Raw genomic sequence first — 26,824 nt, 5'->3', positions numbered from 1 at the left:
TGTGTAATAGGCTATTGTGCTGAACATGAAGAAAAAACATTATAGTTTCCTAGACCAGAGAAGAACTGACTTTGATGTCGACTATGAAGAATTTTGCAAAAGCACCTCTGAGCTTCATGTAAGTTAAATATTACAGACTCAACTACTTAGTCTTTTCCTCTATATGTGCAGTAAAATTAATAGGCCTTTACACAGACATATGTTCAGTTATTATAGCTATATTATTATATAATATATTATTAGGACTCTACTCACATTGAAGTTGGAAGCGGCAATACTGGGATTGATGTGAGTCCACGTACACGTCTGTAAATAGGCTACACTATGCTGAGAAAAGGTTTAATTAGGCAATAAGTGAAAACACCTGTTGCTTATCTCGTTAAACTGTAGGTTTGACGCAGTATGAATAATTTTTTGGTGGGATGTTTATTTGTATTTTAAAGTTCTACTCCACTGTCTTTTAAAAACAATATTTTTTTGCATTGGTCTTTCTGCTTCCAGAATCAGCTGAAGAGTTTCATGGATAGCACCTTTGAAAAAATTCAAAATACAGAGAGAGCTCTAAATGTGCTGAAGAAATTTGAAAGGTAACCCATGTTCTTTTAGCACTTTGTATCATCCAATGCATGTTCATCTTAACAAGTATTCCTCAGTCTGGCCCTTATGTCAGAAACTGCTAATTCTTTTTTCCACCAGCTAATTAATAATCGTTCATTGCATTCACATGGGACCTCAGGTTTAAAGGAGTACCTAACCAAATGTCAGAAATGGAGAAAAAAAACAGCAGGACTCTGAATAGACCTTTCTTATTGTGGACATTTCCTCTAATTAAACACAGTTGAAGCTAATAACACAATTGCTTCATTCCAAAGGTTTGCCAGTTCCAGGGTCCTTTTTTTGTGCATACTGGCTTGTGGACATGATTTGCTTACACATCTAAAGGAATGGTCACATTGTTGTGTTATTAGTTACTTGTGTGCGTTTCCTGCTATGAGTCAAAATGTCATTCCTTGAGAAATGTATTTCCGGGGCACTGTAAGGAATACCTTATTACAGTTCATTCTATTCACATCTTATTTAATTAATTATTCTGATATTGCTTGTCTATTTTTGAACTACTTTTATTTTTGGACTCACTAAAAACAGACTGGGCATCCCAGACCTTGGCATTGACGAGAAGTACCAACGCATTCTGCAGAACTATGGCCGGGATATTGAAATGGTCTCCCGTATCTACATGAAGCAGAAACTGGACCCTCCAATTGGTCGAGACATGCCTCTCGTGGCAGGTCGTATCATGTGGGCTCGGCAGCTGTCCAGCAGGATCCAGGGTCCCATGGATCTCTTTCAACAGGTAATGTTAAATGAAATTTGGCTGGGACTAGATGTTGTTTTTGTCAATTTCCAGTAGAATTGTCAGAGCATTTTTCTTATCAAGTTCTAAAGTAACATTCTCCTCTTGTGTAGCATCCTGGTGTTCTTTCCACACCAGAGGCCAAAAGGGTCATCAGGAACTTTAACAGGGTAGCAATGGTCCTGTTGGAGTTTGAGATGCTCTACCATCACAGCTGGATGAAAAAGGTAAAGGGATACCATCATATACAACATGAACATACATGTGAGTGTGTTTTCTCCCCTCTAATCCACGCCGCCATCAGTCTCTCACCAATTTCTTTCTTTTTTCTCTTTTTTTCATTTTCTCCCTGCTTTCCTACAACCATTCCTACAACCATTCCTAAACTACCCAACCCACCTTACCCCCTACCCAGATGGAGGACGCTCGGGTGGGCCTGCAAGCCTCTCTGCTGGTTAGGTCTCCTGAGACAGGGGAGCTGTTTGTGAACTTTGATCCAGAGATTCTGACCCAGATCAGGGAGGTGAACTGCATGACAAGGATGCATTTGGAGATCCCACCATTTGCTGCTTTGTTGCAGCAGAAACAGGACACCCTGAAAAAGAACTACAACAAATTGCAGGTGGATATTGCACACAGTTGTACACATATGCAAATACATACAACTTAAAGAAGCAATACGTGGGCCTAAGTTTAAAGATTTTTTAACCATGTCATATTAGTGCTAGAAAGATCCCACATATAAAGGTAGGCTACATACATTACATACAGGTAGGTCATTTCAGTTTTACTTACAGCATTATCCACTCTGCAAATCATTTCAACACAGTGTGAACAATCAAACTGGATTAATATATTTCCCCTTCCAGCTAATGTTGAGTGAGAACACCAGAGTGCGGGCTAAGATTCAGAGTGCTTTTGAACAGCTGGCAATGCCGCATGTAGCTAAGGTAAGATCTGGTTATGATATAGTTCAAGTTGCATTTAAACTACAGTGTGCATGTTATTTGTTTATTTATTTATTGGCTAGTAGTATTAATACATGTATGACTATTATGAGTCTAATTAAAGGTAACTGACCTCAATTGAAATCAATGATACATTATTTTTTTTGTCCCATTTATGAATTTTGACTCTTATTACTTATTGATGAATATATCAATAATGTCTAATACTTATAATACTGCAATGACTACAGAGCATTTTAGGGCTCTAAATAAAAGCTATGATTGGATTTACAGTGATACATCCTAGAGGTTTAAAATGTTTCTGAAGTTTCATGTGCTATTCAATCATTTTACTTCAGTTTGGAGCACAGGTGTGTGTAATTAGCCAACGACTGTCTTCTCAGGTGTTCCCAATTCCTGTTTTGTTAATAAACATAATTAAGGGCCCTTCTGATCAGTCACCCTGTATTTTAAGGTGGACCTCGAGTTGCCTACTTTGAATCTAATCTATTCAGGCTCTTTCTGCCTATGCAATGGCAATATGGAAGCGTTTTTAGCTCGCCTGATGGATAGGAAGTCATTTACGTCGACTGTCATAATTGGAAAACTGTGCGTAAGAAGAAAAGGAGAAGGAAACAAAAAGAGAGCCAGACCTCACGGGCAAAGTTAATTGACTACATTAATGTTAGGTACAGGTGAGCTTTCGATAACATAGGCTGGGCATAGTGTTGCCTCACGTTATACTGTATTACCACCCGCTGTCATTTTTCACTGGATATAACACCATTCAGAATAATGAGGTGAGTAACTTTTAAACAAGTTATTTATGTGTCAAATATCATTTATAGATCTGAATCAAGATATTCAGTTATTAATTACGTAGTGAGTTTTTTTCCAGTTTTTGCGGTTTTGTTTGGTTGGTGCATTTTTCATTTATCAACATGTGACACATGAATCTATAACAAAATGAGACTGATTTTGCACATCAGCTACTGTACAAAGTGCATCATCATACATTACTGACTCGACAGGTGGATGAGGCTATACAGCCGGGTTTGACCTCAATCAACTGGACATCTCTGAACATAGACAAGTACCTTTGTCGCATCGACAAGGCTCTGGGTAAGTGAAAAGTCCAGTGATATCAATGACCCACATGCTGACAGCATCTGATAGGATTTACATTCATTGATTTAATTGTGTACTTGCCGTTTGTGTGTGCGTTCTCTTAAGTAACTCACAGTGTAAAGTGTATATGCTGTCCCTCTCTATGCTCCACTTTCTCTTGCTTTGCCAGTTGACCTGGAGCTGATGATGGACAGGGTGAACGACTTGGTGGAGTTTAGGATAGATGCGGTTCTGCAGGAGATGAGTGGATCCACACTGTGTGTTTTGCCAGAGGATGAACCAGTCACCTGTGAGGAGTTTGTTCAGACTACCAGGGTAAATAAATACATGGTCTGTTTCAAATAAAATAACAGCATTAGCCTGGAATTGTTATAGTTTTACTAAGCCAATCTTCAAAGTTATGCAACGCCCCACCCCGTCCGTTATAATGTGAAAAATGTTATGATTACATAAAGATTTAATTTCATGCATAAAAGCTTTAATGCACTTGACACTTTTTATTATTTAAAGGCATCAATTACATTTTTAAGAATTACATTAATGGTGAATTCTATAAAACATTTATAGATGAATATGCCCTCCATTAAGGTTATTGCTTCTTGTGACACTGCATGTGGATGAGCACATTATCAGTCAAAGCCACAGATCTACTAAGGAATAGCTACTAAGTTAACACAATAAAGTTGTTATCTGAGTGACTGACTGCAGACAAAACAATACTTTTTACATAAGAATGATGTTAGGTAAATTTTAACTCATGAAAATCCCAACCGAGGCCATGGGATGTCCACTGTTTGGATAGAAATCTCTGACAGTAATTGAAGCTGACAGTATTTGATTTTGTACCCAGATAACATTATTACAGTTCTTTATGTAGAGTTGATTAAAGTGAATTGAAAATAAATGTCAAGCGCTCATGTAATTTTAATGTGATTCATGTGCCCTTGGTATCCAGAAAAAAAGCAATCCTATAATATCCTATGCTATGCTGCAGTGCACTACCACTTATGTGACATATTGTATGTACATTCATTTTTTAATAGGACCTGTGCATAAGACAAGCCCAGAGTCTCCACACTAAGAGCTCACTAGTGGAAGAGGCTGCTAATGAACTGATCAACATGCTGCTGGAGTTTGACCACAATCAGAGAGATGAGGTGGAGAAGGTTGAGGAAGAAAGCTGCACTGAGAGCAAGACCATAGACCACATTGACAGTGAAGGTATGCTAATGTTTTTGGGAATGGGATATGATAAGGTGCAACCAAACTTACTGGAATAATTTGATTATAACTTTATTAGTATATATTATGTACATAATGTGTATATATAATATATATGTATATATGTATGTATATGTATATGTATATACATATATAATATATATACATATTATGTACATAACTAATAAAGTTATAATCAAATTATTATATATACATATACATGTATGTATGTATGTATGTATGTATGTATGTATGTATGTATGTATGTATGTATGTATGTATGTATGTATGTATGTATGTATGTATGTATGTATGTATATATATATACATAGACATATATACATATATACATGTGTATATATATATATATATATATATATAATTAATAGAAATTAACGCACTAATTTGACAGCCCTAATATATATGCAGCTTGCATTTCAGGTGAAGATGAAGGCCGCTCAGAGGGACATCTCTTCTCTAGAAACACCTTGCTTCCTCCTGCCAGCGTTGGCCCTTCCTCTCCCTTGGTGAGAAGGAAGAAGAAAAGGGACCTGATGGAAGTGATGGAAGAGGAAGCCCAGGAGCTGCTCTCCTACTTCAATCATCGCAATGTGGATGCTTTGCTCAGATTGATGCGCAACACCCTGGAGATGCTACGCAAGCGCATCCACGCCTCTTCGCTCATGCATTTTTTGGGTGGGTCCTGTATAACCATTCTGCTACTTTGAGTAATTTTCCTTGTCTTTATATAAAAGAGAAAAAAACAAAATATTTTTTTTATATAAAAGCTTGTTTTTTGTTTTCATTTCGTCATGAACTATGACTTGTACAAGCATATTTGGGAGGTACACAAGTATCAAATAATGATACTATTTATCCTTCTCTTGTTGAAAGCAAGATGTTTTCCATCTAATCAGATACAACACAATTCTGGCTAGATTCTTGCCTGTTCTGCCCACTGTGCACTGACTAAATGTCCATTTTTTAATCACATCATGTTGTATTAGAGCTACGCTTCTCTCCCCCTGTAGCTGAGAGTGACTCACCCAGTCGTGGCAAAAGCGGTGGTCAGCAGGCAATCTTCAGAGTGAATGTGACCCTCTCCATCCCTAACATCGCCATGGTTCCAGCACTGGAGGAGGTCCAACAGGCTCTAAACCGGGCTGTAGAGTGTGTAGTCAGTGTCAGCAAAGGAGTCAGCCAGTGGAGCAAAGAAAGGATCTCCAAGGTGGGTTTGACCCCCTCATAACTGTAACTAATAACTAATATTTCTGCACTGATATTTATGTCTGTTTCACCTTTGCAGAGGAAAATGAATGAAAGACGGATGGCGGCTCTGAAACAGGACAGTTCTGAGAGTGAATCAGAGGATGGAGCAACAACATACAGGAGCCTGGCTGGTATGAGAGGACATGACACCTTACCTTACTTATCCTCAGCAGTCCAACAACTCAACACTAACTTCAGAGTGATTTATTCATATTGTCTCCAACATGCAGACCAAAACATTAATCATTAGCTACTGCACCACAGTCACTTCATAATCAGATCTCCTCATTTCACAGTTCAGCAGAGCAAAGCCACATCGGACTAGGAGCAGATAGAGATGTTTTGATGGAAATGACTTGAATATGTCAGTGGCTTTGGAAGAAAGACGTTTAGACAAAGACATTTAAAAATAGGGCGGCCATTTCAGTCACATTGCACCCTGGCTAACACGGAGGTAATGTTATGAAATATTACAATGGTGGATAAAATTGCAGGGTGGTTGATTTGGTATTTTGTTCTTTCTTTTTGTTAGAAGAAAAGTTGGATGTGAACATGTTCTATACTCTTTAGAATCAGAAAATAGTTGTCTTGTGATCAATGTAATGAAGACCCGGAAGTTAAAGTGATAATGATTTTATGTAACATATGATATTTAAGGCACCCAGACATAAAAAGCGTTTTAACAGGGATTCACTAAACTCTAAACTCTTTACTTTTTCAGACGGCAGCACCTCTGATATTTCAGCATCTGTGATCCAGGCTATCCCATTCCAAGCTAGAAACTACTACAAGAGTGTATCTGAAAACAAGGAGATAGTCAAACTAGTGTCTGTTCTCAGCACCTCCATCAGCTCCACCAAAAAGGTACACGCCTTTTTAGTTTCAACAAGAACATTTTAATGATGCATGTATGGAATTGACCTAACCTGTACAGAACATGGAGAAGGACATTAGAGATGCATACAACAATTTCCCATATTGATCAGAATCTAAACTATACTGTCTTAAAAACATTTTTTATTATGCCCTGTCTGCTTCAACAATAACATGTGTGTCCACTGTAAATGTAAATAGGCAACAGCTGTAATGTTCACTTTAGTTTTTTATGTCTAGGAGAGAAATTCCCATAAAATGAAATGGCCTTGTCATCTTATCCAAAATCTAAATGTTACTTTTTTAACGCCTCCCATATCTAACGTAATTCCTGTTTAATATTGTTGTAAAGGAAGTGATGACAGCTCTGGATCGCTTTAGCCGTTACCATCACATCTGGAGAAAGGACCGTGAAGACACCATGCGGAAGTATGATACACGGAATGACTGACTGATAATCATATCTGACTCTTACCACTGAGAACTAACAGTTTTATATTCTAGCTGCATTATGTCAACAACCTTTTACTTTTTTTATTTTACAGATTTATCCAGGGCAGTCCCTTGCTGTCAGAGTTTGAGAGCCAGATTATTTTCTATCGAGATCTGGAGCTGGAAATAAACTCTGAACCAGAGTACATTACTGTAGGAGCGTTGGCTCTATTCACAGGTTAGATTAAGTTGCAATACTTTGCTGGAACTGTTACTTGCTGTCTTTGGTACCTATAGCACTTTAAAATTTTAATTACAGATAAGTCATCTAAAGAAAACTTTACACCAATATGAAATTGACTTTGAAAAAATGATCACTGATCTCTGCATGCTCACATGTATTTCTTTGTACCAGTGGACCTGAAGATGTCCCTTACTGCTGAAACCAAGAACTGGATGGTGGACTACGGACTGTACTGTAACAAGAAATATCGCTCAGACATGGAGCAGATCTTTGCTTTTGTTGATGAAGCAGGAAAGAAACTGAATCGGCAGATCAAAGACCTGGATGACATTCGCATCGCCATGTCATCACTAAAGGAGATCAGAGAGCATCAAATATCTATTGATTTTCAAGTTGGTCCCACAGAGGTAAACACAGCATTATATCTTTCAGACAGCCTGGTAGTTGCTGGACCCCATGTCCTTTCACACAAATGCACACAGTGGGAATAGGACTAGATGTTTTCAGTAGTGTACATGAGAGCATATCGGCAGTGTTTGAGCGTTTCAGGTGTGTAGAATGGTTTTCAATCTCAAAGAGTGTATATACATGAAGGTCACAGTAATGCATTTGAGTAATGTTTCCGAAAGCATTTAGGTTGTGTCCTGCATCAAAAGTGCAATGGCAATGCAGAGGAAATGCAGGAAATTAATGTTTGATTAATTGCCAATGATTTATATATGATTTGATTATAAATGGCAGGTGAAAGACTTAGAATATCTTTTCCTCCTCGATTTTTCTTCCTCAGGAGTCGTATGCCATGCTTCATAAATATGAGCTGTCAGTGGCAAAAGAGGAGGCCGATAAGGTGGATACGCTGCGTTACACCTGGGAGAAACTGCTGTCCCGGAGTACAGAGGTACAGAATGAGCTGGTGGCCCTGCAGCCCAACTTCAGAGGAGAACTGGTCAGCAATGTGGAGACCTTCTTGGAAGACTGTCAACACTTTTACCAGGATTATGACAAGGTAAGGAAAATAGAGACCGAAGATGCAAGATGCAAATGCACATGTCTATACATGTCACATTACATTTGGGCTGATACATTTTCTCCCATTTATAAGACTACAGTGTGCAAACATAACCTGGATTATCAAATAACTAATTTACAAACAGAATATCTCAAATGCAGACACAAATAATTAATAATTTCAAAAGTGTGTTGCTGCCAATAAAAATGGTTCATATGCAATTAGCGTCTGAGCTGTGATGTCCACATACACACTGGTTTGCTACAGAGCTGTTAAAGCTGACTGACCGCTGATCTAGCTGTGCCATCGTCATCAGAAACTAATGTCGCTCCAGATAGCGGTTCGAAAAAAAAGAACACCTAATTTCTCTGAAAAAAGTGTTTACTTGATTCTTATGTCTCCACACATCTTTTCTTTCCATCTCTTCAGTGGGAGGGAAAAGCAAATGAGGGAATCATGGAATTGGGATGTACCCATAGACTTACTTTTTCTTCTCTGCTTCAGGATGGCCCCATGGTGGTGGGGCTGGCTCCTCAGGATGCCAGTGATAGACTCATCATGTTCCAGGTTTGTTACTGACAATCTGGGCATAATAATGAAGTATGTCTGTCAGTTAGTGCGTTTGTAATTTGAGTGTGGAAATCTCCACAAAAGCCAGTTACATGATAATTATGTTCAAAGAAGGATGACATTTTTATGTTTTGTGATCTTTTTCATTCATTGCAAATTACATAACTATTTTTAATTTGTTTTTGCTGTGTGTAAAATGTTTACATGGGGAATCAGAAATATTTTACTCTAAATCTACAAAGGCTGAAAAACATGTGGACATGTTAGATTTTTAGTACTGTATTGATTTGGGATATTATGTTGCCATTCTTCTCTTCTTTAGAATCGATTTGACAACCTGTTCAGGAAGTACATCACTTACACAGGTGGAGAGGAGCTGTTTGGACTTCCTGTTACCCAGCATCCCCAGCTGTTAGAGATTAGGAAGCAGCTGGCTCTGCTGCAGAAGTTGTATGGCCTTTACAACAATGTCATCGAAACAGTCAATAGTTACTATGACATCCTATGGGCTGACATCCACATTGAGAAGATCAATAATGAGCTACTGGACTTTCAGACAAGGTTAAAGAGTTTATTTACTGCAACATTATTCTTAATATTACTTTTAAAGGCTCCCAGTGGAGTTTTAGACTCCTCGTGGCACTATGGAGCTGTTTTACTGTTAGTGGGTCCCCATTTTGTTTAGCTTGTGCATGCGTACACAGTGTGCACACAGGTGTCGTGTGGCTCTACTGATTGTGTCTCACTATTCAACTGATGTACAGGTGGGTAACAGGCCAAGGGAATGCACTAGATGTTAGACCTAAAGAATACACACAGTGTGTTGGTGCACAACACGGAATTAATAATATATATAGAGAGAGATAGATAACTCCATCGAGACACATAGAGAGACACAGATCTATGAGTGACCATCAAATTGAAAGACGTATAAAGAAAAATATCATAACAAAGTAAAATGAAAAGAAACAAAGTCCTTGCCCTGGAATTATGCCTTTAACATGCGTTTCATGAAGCACTGCATGAATGCTCCAAAGGATTTCAATAAAACCATTTCCAGCCACGTTTATTTTTGTGCTCTGTCCTCTACAAGGATTCATTTATCTGTTTATATCTAGAGGTAAAACACGTTTTTCATATGTTTTCACTTCTGTAGTGTCCTGTCCAGTGTAAAACTAGTTAAAGGCTGTAAGCATTTAGCAGTCAAAAGGGGAGTAAATGCTGATGTATCAGTTGAAGAAAAGTGGTTAACTCCTCTTTCTGGCAGAAATGCTGTCTGTCAATCTTTTAAGTGTTACTTTAGGCTCGGTAAACTGTGTTAGTGCATGCGTGTCTCAAAAAGAGGCACATATGCAGCTTTTGGACTGCGTTTCGTGCAGAGGTAATCTTTTGAAGGAAGATGTGTATTAGCCCGTTTGTTGATGGTTGTATTCTTTAACTACCAGGTGTCGCAAACTGCCTCGTGCTCTGAAGGAGTGGCAGGCATTCATGGACCTGAAGAAAACGATTGATGAATTCAGTGAGTGCTGCCCCCTGCTGGAACTCATGACTAACAAGGCTATGATGACTCGCCACTGGAAGAGAATCACTGAGGTCAGTGAACATAACACTGCAGTTACCAGCCATCATCAACACCTACTGTTATACATATGCAATACAAATAATAATTATAATAATATTGGATGTTGTCTTGACGTATGGAATGAATAGACAGTCATTTTCACGCTTCGACTAACACATGTATGTGGTTTGTGCCAAGGTGACTGGGCATACCTTTGAGGTGGAAACTGAGACATTCAAGCTTCGCAACATTATGGAGGCTCCTCTGCTCAAGTATAAGGAGGAGATTGAAGTAAGAATGAAAAGTAGGCTTCATATGCATGCCAAGAGAAATTTACAAAGTATCTTTAATTTTTTATAGCATATAGTGACTAATGCAACAATCCTATTATCTTAGGGAAAAGTGCTAAATGTTTTCAGTTGTTTTTGATGTAATGCATTAGATGAACCTACAGTGTAACAGAGTTGCAATATGCCTAAATATCATTATCACAATGCAGTGAGCTTCAATCTTGGCACCAAATAGAGTTTTTTAAGCTCTAGCATCGTTTTGATGAAGGCCACTAATAGTGTTTTTTCTCTGATGCTAAAACTCCAGCAGGTGTCTTTATGGAGAACTTGTTTGTATTTTCCGTTTATCTAGTCAAAGTATTTAGTGCTTCAAAATATTGTTGAAAATCATGGTGGTTATGTAATGAAAAAAAGGATGTTTAGTAATTATATCAATATTGGCAATGATAATGGCTGCTAATGATGATTATGTTGATAAAAGGTTTAATACTTTTGAAATGTATTAATTCCCTTTCCGATTGAAATGTGTTGTACACCTCTTTGCGGGGATCATTTCTTTTTGCCACCACCATTTGTATTGCTACTACCTTTTGGGCTGTTTTTACGCAGGATATCTGTATCAGTGCGGTGAAAGAGCGTGATATTGAGCAGAAGCTGAAGCAGGTGATCGCTGAGTGGGACAACAAGACTTTTACATTTGCCAACTTTAAAACCCGTGGGGAACTACTACTGAGAGGAGACAGCACATCAGAGATCATTACCAGCATGGAGGACAGCCTGATGGTTTTGGGGTCTCTAATGAGCAACAGGTATCTTTATGTTCATTCTCATAATCATTTGTATTAGGACTTTGATTAGAGAAATTCAATTCAAATGCATCAGAACGCTTTCTGTGGGGGACTTGTTCAGCCCCGACGGGGCACTTTCACTGTGTGTGGTATAATATAAGGCTTACTTGCATGTAACTCATTTTCCAGGTACAACACCCCATTTAAAGCCCAGATTCAGAAGTGGGTTCAGAATCTGTCCAACACCACTGATATCATAGAAAACTGGATGACTGTCCAGAACCTCTGGATCTACCTGGAGGCTGTGTTTGTGGGTGGAGACATCGCTAAACAGCTGCCTAAGGTAGAGTATGTCACAGTGAATGTGTCATATATATTTGTGTATATAAGTGTGTTTTTTGCATTGCAATTTGACTTTTAGTAACAAAAAAACAAAATATCACCTGTGATAATTGGATGAATATTTGAATCAACCTTTTTTAGGAAGCAAAGCGTTTCTCCAACATCGACAAATCATGGGTGAAGATCATGATGCGAGCCCACGAGATGCCCAATGTAGTACAGTCATGTGTTGGAGATGAAACTATGGGACAGCTGCTTCCCCACCTCCTGGAACAGCTGGAGATCTGCCAGAAGTCACTTACAGGGTGGGTACAAAGGACTAAAATATACAAATTCACACCTCAAAACAGTGTGAAGTCTTGAAGTGTGAGTAATACAAACATTATTCAAAGGAAGGAGAGAGAGTGTTTTGCTGCCAACTATTGTTCATGTGTCTGGTTTTTTGTGTTTTCAACACAAGGTGCTTTGAGCCAGAATATTGCAGGTAACATCTTGTTTTTATCATGCTGTCAAACAGCTATTTGGAGAAGAAGCGTCTGCTGTTTCCTCGTTTCTTCTTTGTCTCTGACCCTGCCCTCCTGGAAATACTGGGCCAGGCCTCTGACTCCCACACCATCCAGGCGCACCTTCTTAACGTCTTCGACAACATCAAATGTGTGCGATTCCATGACAAGGTGAGCTTACTGTTTCTAATACACACTTGGCTTTTTGCTAGGTCAGTGTCAAAGGACAATGGTATCTCTCAAACCCTCTGGCAAGAGATTATTTGCAGAACTGAAAAGTCTGGGGGAAAAAAAGATTGCAACAAACAGGATAAGATACAATACAATGCCATACAACTGAATCGACTAATCAGAATAGTGCAGAAGAAAAGGGGAGAATATATATGCATGTTGTCATGTTCTTTTCCTTACTTTACAAGTGAAAAAGGATTATCAATCTGTGATTGGTGAAACATTTCATCTTTCTCAGATATACGACCGTATTCTGGCTGTATCATCACGGGAAGGGGAGACTGTGGATCTGGACCGTCCTGTCACAGCAGAGGGGAATGTAGAGGTTTGGCTCAATGCGCTGCTAAAGGAATCCCAGAGGTCTTTGCACCTTGTGATCCGACAGGCTGCGCTGACCATCCAGGACTCCGGCTTCCAGCTCATCGACTTCCTCAACGACTTCCCTGCTCAGGTAGATCTAAGATAGATTCAAAGAACTTATGCACTTATATTTCAAAACATGGGCCATACCATTACTCTCTGTGATTGTCAGACAAGGTCTGTGTGCTGAGCAGATAACATGTTGGATACATACAATTAATTCATTTCTATATAAGATTTCTGTGATAAACGTCAATCTTAAATGTTGTACATTATTTGATTCCAGAGATATTCTGTACATTTTCCAAGGCCATTTGTCTTCCTTAACTTAATTCATGTAATTCTCAACTTTAAATCTGTATTCAGGAAAATAATAAAAGTAAAAAGGTTATTGTGAATGCTTAACAAAGAAATTATTACAATTTGAAGTTCATGGTCACTACATTAGATGTCACACAATAATATGATTACATATCTTTGTCCTTGATTTAGGTGGGCTTGCTAGGTATTCAGATGATATGGACAAGGGACTCTGAGGAGGCTCTGACCAATTCTAGATATGATCGCCGCATTATGGCCAAAACCAATCAGCTCTTCTTGGATCTGCTCAACACACTGATTGACATGACCACAAGAGACCTCGGGGCTGTGGAGAGGACCAAGTACGAGACCCTCATCACCATCCATGTCCACCAGAGGGACATATTTGATGACTTGGTGAGTATTTTATTGATCATTCAGTAGTAATTAACGTTTTGTACGATGGTACAGTATACTGAAATACATTGGACCATACAAACAAGCTACGTTCAACATTATATAATCAGAATCCCCTGCTCAAGATGGTGATCCTTTTTTAAAACTGATATTTGATATTCAGATACTCCAGGGTTGGATGGATTGGCTGCACAGAGTCTGACAAATGTCTTCAAAGCATTTTAATAGGCAGCCAAGTAATGTTTAGACCTAGAGAAAGGACTGTCTTTGAAGTGTCACCTCAAGGCAGAGTAAATTGTCTGGCTAGTCTCCAAGGTGAAGAGAACAGGTGTGAGGTAACTTTAATTGGACGTTTCATCTCTCAACTCATCACCCTCCTTATACTGCCGCCTGTTTTTACTGTTTTTACTCCATTTACACATTTTTGACCTGTCTCCTTGACTTACTTTTTTCCTTCCATCCATCTCCCTTCTCCTTTACCTTACTTTCAACTAATTTTCATCTCACGATCTCTCGCCTCTTTTCTTTCATCCTTCCACGTTACCTGCCTCTCCCCTTCTTTCCAACTTTGAAATGTAACCTTCCTGTCACCTCATGCCTCCTCATGCATCCTTTCCTTTCAACCGTCCTTCCCTCTTTCTTCCTGCTTTTATCTCTCACCTCACATCCCCTCCTGAATGGTGCCCTTCAATTTCCTATTCTTCACTTGTCATCTTCTCTCTCCATCCTTTTAACTTGCTTCCCTTCTCTTCCTCACCCGTCTTTTAATGCCTCTTCTTTTCTCTTCTCTTTGTCCTTCCTCCATACTCTTACCCTTTCTCCTTCCAGTGCCGGCTCCATGTCAAAAGCCCCAACGACTTTGAGTGGCTGAAGCAGTGCCGTTTCTACTTCAACGAGGATTCAGACAAGATGATCATCAACATCACCGACGTGGGCTTTGTCTACCAGAATGAATTCTTGGGCTGTACTGAAAGACTTGTCATTACACCGTTGACTGACAGGTACACATGAACACATTCATGAACACAGTTTACACACACACACACACACACACACACACACACACACACACACACACACACACACACACACTCACACTCACACTCACACTCACACTCTCATAAAATTGAAATGTTACAAATGTACCGTGAAATGATAAAAGACACACACACTAATAGTTTTAACGTTGACCTAACCACTGTCAGACACGTTAAATGTGTTATCAGGGTAGTAATGGTTCCAACAGAGGGCTTCAGTATGCGTCACACAAGGTTCTTGTCAGATCTTCTCTACAGCTTCTGAAAGCCTTTCCCCCCCCCACACCCTTCTGATAGTGGAACATGGGGGACTGCGTTTGACAATATATGTAACTTTTCAAAATCGTGCTCCCTTTGTGATGTAAGAAAGTAATCAGTGTTTTAATTTTTCATTCTTAACGCAATCATCACTTTCTATGTGTACAACTAAGTCCTACATCAAGAATGCTTGCAAGGAGAGACTTTCTAAAAGTATTTATTTCATTGCACTCTCTAAACGTAGCATCTGCCAAAGAAATGTGAGCACAAACTCGCTTGCTATCACCCTTTCATCTGAAATGCCTTCAGCACAAATCTAGGGACAGCTACCCAGCTGCCTGGGCTATTAGTAAAAAGTACACCTCACTTCCAAAAGAGTTACTTCCCTAAGATACATACAGGTAACAGTTTTATCTGTGATGTAGCAAAAAAATTCACTTCATCATCAAGTCATAACTAATTGGTTACGGTTTCTATGGCTGACTAACAACTGGAATTGAGGAGAAGAGAGGGAGAGAGAAGTGGAATGGGAAAAAGAAGAACATAGAGTGAAGGAGTTGGCACTCTGTGGTCGTGGTCATCACCTCTGTCACTGACAGAAGATGTGACTGACTGAGAAAGGGTAAGAGACTCAGACAGTAGGAGGTAAGCAGAATCCCTCCAACAGTCAGTGTCAGACTAACAGAGACAGAGAGGGAAATATAGGAAGAGACAGAGAGAAAAAATAGATGAGCGATAAGGAGAAACAGATGAAAGGAGACGGCAGCAGGGAGGGAGCTACCAGCAGACAACAGCTCTCTAAAGAAGTGGCACACTGGCCTTATGGCTGAAGGCATAAAGACTTCCTTTTTCTCACTGCTTTCTTTTCCTGCTGGAAATATTATCTTCTCTTTGGTTCGTATGTGCTGTTGCTGCTATCCTTTTTATCATGCACTATCTTTACTCTTCCAAACCGGATGCAGTGGCAAGAGGATGAAGGACAGATAATGTGAAAGACCAAAAGGACTAAAGGTTGAAGTGGTATCACATGAAAACAAGAGGGACAATGGTGACTACAAAACAATCACTTTTGGAGATAATTTTCATAGCATTGGTCTGATCATTTTTACTACATTCTCTGAAAAGACACAACATTTGTTGCAAGTGTAGTTTTACCATGGTTTTTTGACTAGAGTCCAGTCATGCAAAGAGAGAACAGTGTTCAGCCTGAGGGCCTAGGTCAGGTCCCGGTGTCAGTCATCCTCTCTGCTGAAGTGTCCTTGAGCAAAACACTGAATCACCACCAGCTTCATGTGCAGCATTCTCTAGTTGTGCCTGACCTCGAACCTCCCTGTGGAGAATCATATCATATTAGTTTTATTCTGTGATGAGTTGAATTTGAGGGCAAATGGAAACTGCTCTGTGAGGAAGAACATTCCTAAAGCTGGGGTAGGCAACTTTGGAGAAACTAGCAAAAGTAAAACAATAAACAGTAAAACAATGCTTTAAAAAAAATGGCCTACCCTAGCTTTAACCTTATCATGCCTATAACATTTGACTTTCTTCTTGTCTTGTTTGATCAGGTGCTACATCACCCTAGCCCAGGCTCTTGGTATGAGTATGGGTGGAGCCCCTGCTGGTCCTGCAGGAACAGGTAAGACTGAGGCCTAAAAGTATTTCCTTGAATACAAAGAAGGATAGAAAATAATATATAAAAAGAAAACATTCTTAGGCAGGACTACAGACATGATACTAGTAGTTTACTGGTTGATAGATGATGGAACTGAACATATCTTGCAACATGTCACTAATGTGGCAGTAGTAACCCTAAATGAAATAGCATCAAGAATATCGAATAGTGACAAAAACATACATTGACTGCATATCTTTACTCTTGTTAGATTACAGCAATAATCCCTAACACTGGGGTCTGGACCTTTCCAAGGAGTCCCATATTCATTTAAAAGAGTTGCAAAGTGATTAATGGCATAGGTACACAATCATATGTTATTGTATTCTTTTTTTTAACTTAACTATATAGTTTTATCTTTTCAGATCAGATAATTCAGATAATTATCCAAATTAATAATCAGAAAAGTATTTGTATGCATTGACTGCAGAGGGGTGACAAGTTGACACTGTATACTTTTAAGGGATCTTTTGGTTCGATAATTCATTCTCCTTTCTGTTACCATAACAAATGTTGCACCTCGTTTTAGGATGTGACAAACCTTTCTTTTGTTCTTAGGTAAGACAGAGACCACAAAAGATATGGGCCGCTGTCTGGGAAAGTATGTTGTAGTCTTCAACTGTTCTGACCAGATGGACTTCAGAGGCTTGGGAAGAATATTCAAAGGTAAAAGTTCCAAGTCAAATTGGTGCTATTGTGTTATTGTAAATAAAGCAGCACCAGAACAAATATAGTGGTAGGCTAAACGTTTTGTTCAAAGCTTGAGTGGTTTAGGATGAGTAATGAGGACCACAAAGAGACAGTGGAGTATATTGAATATTTTGGAGTTGTATGTTTAATTCATTTGCAACGAAGTAATCATAAAGTTGCACATGTCTAATTTCTAGGTCTGGCTCAGTCTGGTTCATGGGGCTGTTTTGACGAGTTCAACCGCATTAACCTCCCAGTTTTGTCGGTGGCGGCCCAGCAGATTGCGATAGTTCTCACCTGCAAGAAGGAACGTCGCAAAAGCTTTGTCTTCACTGATGGGGATAATGTGGATATGAGCCCCGAGTTTGGCATATTCCTTACTATGGTCAGTGACACAACAGTACCATTCTTTTAAAACATAGATATCAACTGCTATTCATGTTGTACTGATATAGTCTTCACAATCATTTTTCTTTTGAGAGGGGAAACCATTCTCCAAGCTGGTCTTGTTATTTAGAGTTCAATCAATACATCACAGATACACCCTTTTATAAGATGTAATGAGTGTAGATACATTGAATTGACCTGGACCATGTCTTATTTCACAGCTTGTACAATATTAAACAGCAGGGTCTTCTTCTTATTAATAATATTAGCTAGTGTTCATTATTAGATACTTCATACAGTAATAGTTAGATCACTTTATCTCCTTGGCACAGTTGCTATCCTGAGGCAAGTCATTAAACAGAGAACAGTGGCGCAATGGCCCCATGTGATCTTTCTCTCTTCTGTTTTTACTTAGTGTGTGTGTGTGTGTGTGTGTGTGTGTGTGTGTGTGTGTGTGTGTGTGTGTGTGTGTGTGTGTGTGAGAGTGTGTGTGTGTGTGTGTGTGTGTGTGTGTGTGTGTGTGTGTGTGTGTGCATTGGATCAAAAGCAGGCTCTGTGGAGACGAGGGTTTGGGCTGTGGCCATAGGGATTTAACTAACTGAAGGGTAGTGCTTGCTATGAACTTTAATGATGTTCAAGTATTAACTTAAGATGTTGTGTAGTTTTTCCTATGGCCATCATGAGCAAATATAAAGAGACTCTGCAGGGGGGTGTACTGTACAAATTGCATACACCAGCTGTACTCCTGCTCTTTGATTTTCTGTCTCATGTTGTCCACGTGTTCTTTTGTTATATGTATTATTTGTAACAGGATAATCTTTTCTTTGTCATACAATATGCAATATTAAATGTCCTCATTATCATAAAAAGTGTTTCACCCCATTTGAAACTCTTCTTCTCCTTTTTTCATTCCTTGTATAATCAGAACCCAGGTTATGCAGGTCGCCAGGAGCTTCCTGAAAACCTGAAGATTAACTTCCGCTCTGTGGCCATGATGGTTCCTGACCGTCAGATCATCATCAGGGTAAAACTGGCCAGTTGTGGGTTTATAGACAACATGGAGCTGGCCCGCAAGTTCTTCACTCTTTACAAGCTGTGTGAGGAACAACTCTCCAAACAGGTAAAACAATTGATGAGATCTGAGCGCAACATGTGACGAAATGTGACACTTTCTCTTATTGTTTTACGTCAATACAAAATATATACGTTCTTCATATTTGTTATCAGACTTTAGGTTTTTCTAACTTCTTACAACACTGCCCCATTAAAATGTAATGGTTGTGGTTTCTGACTCAGGTCTTTGTTTCATCGACATGTTAGGTTAGGTTTTTGAGTAAAATTATTTGTTAGGCTACTTTATTTACTAATTTTATTTGCAGTAAATAAGTAATTATTGAAATACTTTAACTGTAGCAGAATGGATAAAGAGGCATCTGTCTGCAAACATATTGTGATGAATGACATCTAAATTGCTGTTTATGATTGTCCAGGTTCACTATGACTTTGGCCTACGGAACATCCTGTCAGTCCTGCGAACACTGGGAGCAGCCAAGCGAGCCAACCCCAGTGACACAGAATCCACCATCGTCATGAGGGTCCTCAGGGACATGAATTTATCCAAGCTGGTCAGTCTAGAATAGAATAAAATAGAATAAAGTTTATAATAGATCATCTTTCTTGCACAAATTGCCAAACAAAATTGAAGAATAGAACAATTAAGATTTATTTTTTATACATTTTCACCAGTTTCAATAAAGAAGAATGCACTTAATTTAAGAGAAAACAGCACAAAAAAGTAAATGAACTATACACTAAACTACAATAAATATTCACAGCAGAGAACAAAATATCAGATTTAAGAAGAATTATCCAGTTTAAGTGTTTTTTGCTAACTTCTGTTTATGTTTACGCTTGTATATGTTAGATCGATGAGGATGAGCCGCTCTTCCTGAGCTTGATTGAGGACCTCTTCCCTGGCATCCAACTTGATAAAGCAGGCTACCCTGAACTAGAAGCTGCCATCGACTTACAGGTAGGGAAGGGAGTGAGGGATGAATTTGTCTGTTTGCAATGGAGAGAGAAATCGCAGAACAAAAAATAGAGAGGGAGTGAAGAAGGACAGAGGGAAAAGTAAACAGGGTGAGAGAGAGAAATGAGGAAGCTGAGTGAAATCCGGCAAAAGAGTAATGGACTGTGAGGCCGCTGTATCTTTCATGCCACTCTCAAACGCCTCCAGATATTACACCCAAAGGGATACAAATGGTGTCATTTAACATTTGTCAAGGACCTAACCTAAGTAACTGTGGCAAACACAGTAGAGTATGTGCCTTCATCCCTGCAGTAAAGAAGGCTTTACAAAATATCTCTGCATGTCTTCTTTAAATGTGTGTGAACCTGTATGTGATTATATCATTACATTACATTATACTTTCTTAACCAGAGGTCGTGTGAACCAAATAGTTTTCAGCATTGACTTAATTTTTTAAAGAATGACGGATAAATCTGAAGACCGTCCGTCATTCTGACAGATTAGAACACCGACTGATCTATGGTAACTTTAAGTCATTCACAGCGCGTCTCCTCCGCTCCTCCTGCACCAGCAGCGCCGCTGCTCCTCACAGAGAGGAGCGCATGCTGCAGGAACAGTATAGCGCCAAGATTAGAAAGTAGTTACCGCTATTATATTGGTATTATTTTTGCCATGTTTAATATTAGAATGCGATCCCACATTATATAACATTCCAGGTCACGGAACAAGCAGGCATACATATGGCATATCAATTATTCCCCACGAATACTTTGAATGATTAGCCTACTTGTTGCTATCAATGTGCTGTTTTCTACCGGCATAGATATGATAGACGGGGTATTTTCTCACGATGATCTATCTTTGGACAGTCTGATATGATAACGTGTGTATGTATTTATTTCATTTGATACTCGGTGTAAAACAAACAAAAGAACGGCCCTAGATCAGAGTGGTATGCCAGTGTTCAAAACGTCTAATGCCACAAGCAACAGGTTCTCCTTCAAAGTATTTAATAATAAATACTATGTTACACGTATGCCCGCAAATTAAACGGTGTATGCCGGTGGAACACAGGCAGCATACCACTCTCTGCACGTGCCGCTGAACCATAACGACAAACCATTAGCCATTTTCCGATCTCGCCATCACTCTGATTTCCTCCCGGTGAAGCAAGTTATTTTAAGGATCGGTAATTTAAATCCCACGTTCAGAGAGTCTTTCTAGCTTCTGATCATTTCCATGTGACAAATGTTTCCTGACTTTAGAATTCTGGCTGAAGTGGCGCTGCTAATTCAGTCTCCAGTATGGCAGCAGAGCCCCGTGGTTTAGCCTTCAGAATAGAATTAATACGGCCATGAGAAGTCGTCTGTGTTCGAGGCAAACACACAAAACCTACTACTGTAAAATTACAATAAATCTTTCATCTGCTTCGTGTGTGTTAACATGAATAGTGACCGCCCAGTCGGTGTCTCTGTTCATCTTTATTCTCCATGCCCTTATGAATGCATAATCTCAAAGCTTGTTCTCTATATTATTATTTTTTAAATGGAAATGTAAGGCTATTAAATACCTTATTTTCATAAACAAATTACTGGTAGTAATAGATTATGACGGAAATGTTACGACCCTGTCCATAAAAATAACAGACAACGAGAAAGTGTAACACAACTACTGCTCCTAACAATATCATCTAGAACACGTTGTATACGTATATGCTTAGTAAGTTAATATGTGTATACTGTAACTGTAATTGTGCACCCTCAGGTTGAGGACGCAGGTCTGATCAGTCATCCTCCCTGGAAGCTGAAGGTCATCCAGCTGTTTGAGACTCAGAGGGTCCGACATGGCATGATGGCCCTGGGGCCCAGTGGGGCCGGAAAGACAACTTGCATACACACGCTGATGAGAGCAATGACAGGTACAAGGGACACACACTTTTGATAAACTGGCTGGTGTTGACACGTGTTTGTCTGTGTGTGAGAGACAAAGCCCGACAAAGCAAGAATAATCTGTTCTGCCTTAAAACTTCTTTAAACTTCCAACTCCTCACAAACAAGTGCATGTTATTGTTTTTGTTTGTGCATAATTGTGTTATACATTTGGTATCTTAAATATGTTTACCTTACAAATGTAAGAGTTAATGTCTCCGTCAATGTCTTTCGTCTGTCAGAGTGTGGTCAGCCTCACAAAGAAATGCGCATGAACCCGAAAGCTATCACAGCACCACAGATGTTTGGTCGATTGGATGTGGCCACAAATGACTGGACTGACGGCATCTTCTCTACACTTTGGAGGAAAACTCTCAGAGCAAAGAAAGGTCAGGCTGCTTACTCAACAATGGCTTCATACGTGGTGGTGAGATAAGATACCATTAATAAAGAATATATCATTTAGAATATAGGCAATTAGAAATTAGCATTTGACACAAAGAGTTCTAACTCATGTAACTAGGAAGATGTCTAATTTTTACAAATGTTTGGTGAGCATTTTCATTTTATTGGCTAACACCTACTATTATGGATGCTTTAGGGTTAAGCTGAGTCTCTTCAGGTACCACAGGTGTGGTCCATAGGAAACTCAGCACAAGCTGTGATAACTGTTGAACTGGCAAACATGGTTTCATACAGCATCCTCTCTGCTAAGTTAACATACTGAGGAAGAGAGAAAACATGAGAGGGACCCCCCCCCCCCTTCTCTGTTATTATGTTGAGAAGTTTAACTATATTGGAACATCGTTGCATCTATAGTTCAAAGCAGCATCAACAGCCGTGTTATCTTCCTGCTCACGACACTTCATTAAAAATGCATGTGTGCATTGGTATCTATACTGTATATTATGTGTGTTTGCTTTTATGTTTGCAAAATATGCATCTGATGTATTCAGGAAAGGATATCATGCGTTTTAGATGCATACTGTATGTTGTCGATTTCCATTTGCACTGCCGCCCTCTGTTAATACTGTTCTCTTGTGCAGCTTATTGCTGTGAACAGACAGGAATCCAGCTTAGAAAAGTAGGTGATGTGGAGCTGTGACTCCTGAGTGAAGTATTCTACAAGGAAATAACATGCCTTGTGTAAGCAGGCTGTACAGATGCAGCAACAGCATTCGAAGCCCAATCTATTTTAAGGACTTCTTTGTAGAAATGCAGCTGGTGGCTCATGTGCATGAAAGCAGTCATATAAATAAGTAATGACTTATTTTGTCTCCAAACTGTGAGTCCTTAGGTTTAAGACTTTAGGTCAATGATCACAGAGCAACATTAAACTTTTGCAACAGACCAAACAAGCATACTACTCATAGGAACATGCCTCAATTTCAATAATGACCGGCAGCTATAACGTAGGATTTTGTGCACTAAATGCATATTCAGTGGCCTTTTCATCTCGCCAACTAGTACACGGGTACATGGGAGAAAGCACTAACGGTGCATCTTATTATATTCATATCCATGTAGAAAAACAAAAACACTGTTTTTTTTATCTCAGGAGAGCACATCTGGATCGTCTTGGATGGACCAGTCGATGCCATCTGGATTGAGAACCTAAACTCAGTTTTGGACGATAACAGAACTCTTACGCTGGCAAATGGAGACCGTATACCCATGGCTCCCAACTGTAAAGTGGTTTTTGAGCCACATAACATAGACAATGCCTCTCCAGCCACCGTCTCACGCAATGGCATGGTGTTCATGAGCTCTTCCGTGCTCAACTGGAGCCCTATACTGGAGGTGAATGAACTAACTAATTAAATATATTTTTGTTTCCCTACACAGAAATAGACAATTGTGGTGCTTATAGTTCGGTATATTATATATAGTATCTACCTATAAAATGACATCAATCTGCTGCACTATTGAGCTCCTTGACGGGCCAAGGGTGGTGCAAGATGTATCGTATCATTGTTTCACCTTATTAGAAAACTGAAGAAAATAGCAATAACAATATTGCTATTTAACCTAGGTTTGGATATGACTAGTTATACCACAAGATCAATAGTATCAGTTGTTTTAGTTCAGAGGACTTGACATTTCTGCTGCATCTAAAAACAATAATTACGAAAGCTGAGCTAGGGTTTTATTAACCGCATCTACAGACTGTGTTGTTTGAGACTAATTAAATTTGTGTAATCTTAACTACAATAATGTGTGGTTCTGTTTCTTAGGGCTGGTTGAAGAAACGCTTATCCCAGGAAGCCGACGTGCTGAGGGAACTCTTCTCATCCTCCTTCTCTGAGCTCTACCGCTTCAGTGTGCAGTCACTAGAGTTCAAGATGGACATGCTGGAGGCCTTTGTCATCATGCAGTGCATCAACATGCTGCAGGGACTCATACCACCAAAGGTGAGGTTACAGCTGTTCTGAATTCCCATCCTGGGGACAGACTGCACTCATACAGCACTTACTGTATATTTTATTGATGCAGAAGTTACATTCACTGTTGGTGTAAACGGGGAAATTTAAATAGATAGAAGGCATTTTGAATCATTTGCTGTTCTAAGAAAAGGCCACAACTGTTGGAGGCTATTGGATAGACTTAGTGGTAGATCTGTAATCCATGATATACTGTTATTACTTCAGGATATGAAAGTACTGCATACTACTGCATAGATAAGGGAAAATGGAAGAAATGCACCTATTTTTCCCAGTTTTCAATCCAGTGAAAGTGTAACTCTGTCACCAGCGGAGCTATAGTCCTACTTATGCCCACTTTGCATAAACGGAGAGATTTTTACTTTTGATGTGCTCTCTATCTCTTTAAATGTGATTGTTTGAACAAAGTCCTTGATCTAAAGTAGATGTTATTCTACAGGAGCAGTGTGGCGAGTTATCCAGAGACCACTTGGAGCGGCTGTACGTCTTTGCCCTTATGTGGAGCACCGGAGCCTTACTTGAACTGGATGACCGGAGGAAGATGGAGATCTGGCTCAGAGGGAACGACAGTATCTGTCTAAACTTGCCAGACATTCCTCTTGACAGTGACAACATGATGTTTGACTACCATGTCACAGCAGATGGTATGCATGCATGCATTGATAAACGGAGGGTATCACCTGTAGATTAGATGTCAGAGAATATTGAAGCATTTTGCAGCAGGTGTACGTTTATCAAACCGTACAGTGAAATATGAAAATATGTTTTTTTCAATTGGAAGACAACTTCGAAGTATTACTGTCATATTTTGTGCTAAGGTGTCTTTTAATGCTTATTTATTCTTATTCCAGGTCAGTGGGTCCACTGGAACACCAGAGTGGAGGAGTACATTTATCCATCTGAATTCACCCCAGAGTACAGCTCCATCTTGGTCCCTAATGTGGACAATGTTAGGACAGACTTCCTAATTCAGACCATTGCCAAGCAGGGCAAGGTGAGTTTGCTCGAAGTAGTGTATATCTGTGTATTGCCAGTAAAACATGTAAGGCTACATTCATTTAAATGAATCGTTATTACTCATAATGAGTTTGTAATTATCCACTTGATGTCCGCTTGATGTGTTGCTATGATATGTCTTTTTAGCGACTGAAACCTCATGTTTCATATGACACATGACCTCAGAAGGAGCTGTGAACGGTAACATTTAGTATATACACATCCCTCTTTCAAGCGTATTTAATGCTTATGGTAAGGATTTTAGAGAGGGTAGCGCCAATTTAATCTCTTCTCTATTCACTGTGTAATGCTTAATTTATTCTTGAATACAACTGAGTAGACACACATGCACACATTTCAGATCAATAACATGGTGAATCTACTAAAAGCCATATTAAAATATTGCGGTCGATACTCTACTTGAAAGCCCATTAAACGCTCTACCACGAGGCATCCATCAATAGCATCTGTGTGTATTTGTATGCATGTGTGAAAGAGTCATTCAGATTCATAATGCCCCGAGCGGAAAGTAGGGAGCTTTTGTATGTTGGTGTGTTTGTAAAGAGCTGGCTTGTGTGGGGGATATCTAATTTTGGAAGCTCCTTCGATTCCATTTACCTTTACTGGGTAAAGCTTTTTCCAGAGGCTGATAGATCTAAAATGTGAAAAGAATGTACTGATCTGATATCAATAGCTTAAATGGCCGGTACACATACATACCCCTTCAACCCTCAACATATTGAATTATTAAGTGGACTCGTTAAAAAATGTATTTAGTCAATAATTCCAAAAGGGCTGACATTTGTCTCTTATTATATTATATTTTCCTCTCTTTCGTGTCTGCTTTCTCAAGGTGTATGTTTTGACTCTTGAGTGCATATATCCTTTGTTATGCCACCGCCATGACATTTATAGAGTTTAAGTGTTGACTGGTGTTCAGTAAAATTGGAGATCAGGACACAACAATATATAGTTTCAGTCCACAGTTTCAATCTCTAGATCAATAAAATAATTGACTGCTATTTCTAGTTGTAAATGAGTCATTTTGACACATCATATAGCATGAAACTTACATTATCTGTGCATATAGATATTTGTCTTACATGAAACTTTACCCTGATCAAAAAATATTATACATTTTCCTAGGCTGTTTTGCTGATTGGAGAACAAGGAACAGCCAAGACTGTTATCATCAAGGGCTACATGTCAAAGTATGATCCTGAGACCCACATTGGGAAGAGTCTCAATTTCTCTTCTGCCACCACACCACTCATGTTCCAGGTAAAGCAGAACCGTCTGTTTACCTTCTTCTTAGTTAGTTTAGGTTTCACAGCTTTGGCTGTCTTATTCTTTGCTGTTTAATCTGATGGATGCACTACATCTGTGTTAACTTCTCGTGGATTATCATGGCCTTGTGAAGTAATATTGAGTGATGTCTGGTCTGACTAATAATGTGCAGGCTGGAGGAAGGCAACTCTCTTTTTCCGGTTCATGGCTAAGCAGCGCATTGATCTAGCTCTTACTCTGTTTTTTCCCTCATCGTATGTGTT

The 26,824-nt window shown here is 39.2% G+C and overlaps 1 protein-coding gene across 1 annotated transcript in view; it reads left to right on the top strand.

The window, feature by feature from the left end:
• The window catches only part of dnah5 (dynein, axonemal, heavy chain 5), an 87,581-nt gene that overhangs the window by 13,414 nt on the left and 47,343 nt on the right, over positions 1-26,824 (top strand). The window contains exons 12-52 of the mRNA XM_029450763.1: positions 11-118; positions 502-587; positions 1,147-1,354; positions 1,468-1,581; positions 1,770-1,976; positions 2,224-2,304; positions 3,333-3,423; positions 3,599-3,744; positions 4,473-4,650; positions 5,092-5,346; positions 5,682-5,878; positions 5,957-6,050; positions 6,641-6,783; positions 7,145-7,221; positions 7,338-7,462; positions 7,640-7,875; positions 8,256-8,474; positions 8,982-9,044; positions 9,370-9,608; positions 10,493-10,640; positions 10,807-10,899; positions 11,508-11,707; positions 11,876-12,029; positions 12,170-12,333; positions 12,546-12,702; positions 13,001-13,213; positions 13,615-13,839; positions 14,668-14,840; positions 16,697-16,767; positions 17,362-17,469; positions 17,691-17,878; positions 18,806-19,000; positions 19,371-19,505; positions 19,805-19,912; positions 21,674-21,827; positions 22,080-22,226; positions 23,396-23,637; positions 24,072-24,248; positions 24,718-24,922; positions 25,130-25,272; positions 26,421-26,555. Coding sequence (XP_029306623.1) covers positions 11-118; positions 502-587; positions 1,147-1,354; positions 1,468-1,581; positions 1,770-1,976; positions 2,224-2,304; positions 3,333-3,423; positions 3,599-3,744; positions 4,473-4,650; positions 5,092-5,346; positions 5,682-5,878; positions 5,957-6,050; positions 6,641-6,783; positions 7,145-7,221; positions 7,338-7,462; positions 7,640-7,875; positions 8,256-8,474; positions 8,982-9,044; positions 9,370-9,608; positions 10,493-10,640; positions 10,807-10,899; positions 11,508-11,707; positions 11,876-12,029; positions 12,170-12,333; positions 12,546-12,702; positions 13,001-13,213; positions 13,615-13,839; positions 14,668-14,840; positions 16,697-16,767; positions 17,362-17,469; positions 17,691-17,878; positions 18,806-19,000; positions 19,371-19,505; positions 19,805-19,912; positions 21,674-21,827; positions 22,080-22,226; positions 23,396-23,637; positions 24,072-24,248; positions 24,718-24,922; positions 25,130-25,272; positions 26,421-26,555 — 6,402 coding nt within the window. The remainder of the gene's footprint in view (positions 1-10; positions 119-501; positions 588-1,146; positions 1,355-1,467; positions 1,582-1,769; positions 1,977-2,223; positions 2,305-3,332; positions 3,424-3,598; positions 3,745-4,472; positions 4,651-5,091; positions 5,347-5,681; positions 5,879-5,956; positions 6,051-6,640; positions 6,784-7,144; positions 7,222-7,337; positions 7,463-7,639; positions 7,876-8,255; positions 8,475-8,981; positions 9,045-9,369; positions 9,609-10,492; positions 10,641-10,806; positions 10,900-11,507; positions 11,708-11,875; positions 12,030-12,169; positions 12,334-12,545; positions 12,703-13,000; positions 13,214-13,614; positions 13,840-14,667; positions 14,841-16,696; positions 16,768-17,361; positions 17,470-17,690; positions 17,879-18,805; positions 19,001-19,370; positions 19,506-19,804; positions 19,913-21,673; positions 21,828-22,079; positions 22,227-23,395; positions 23,638-24,071; positions 24,249-24,717; positions 24,923-25,129; positions 25,273-26,420; positions 26,556-26,824) is intronic.

The sequence above is a fragment of the Cottoperca gobio genome, chromosome 16 (assembly GCF_900634415.1).
Source record: "Cottoperca gobio chromosome 16, fCotGob3.1, whole genome shotgun sequence".
In the NCBI taxonomy this organism is placed as follows: domain Eukaryota; kingdom Metazoa; phylum Chordata; class Actinopteri; order Perciformes; family Bovichtidae; genus Cottoperca; species Cottoperca gobio.
Note: the sequence above shows the minus strand (reverse complement) of the source record. Positions and strands in the feature narration are given on the sequence as shown.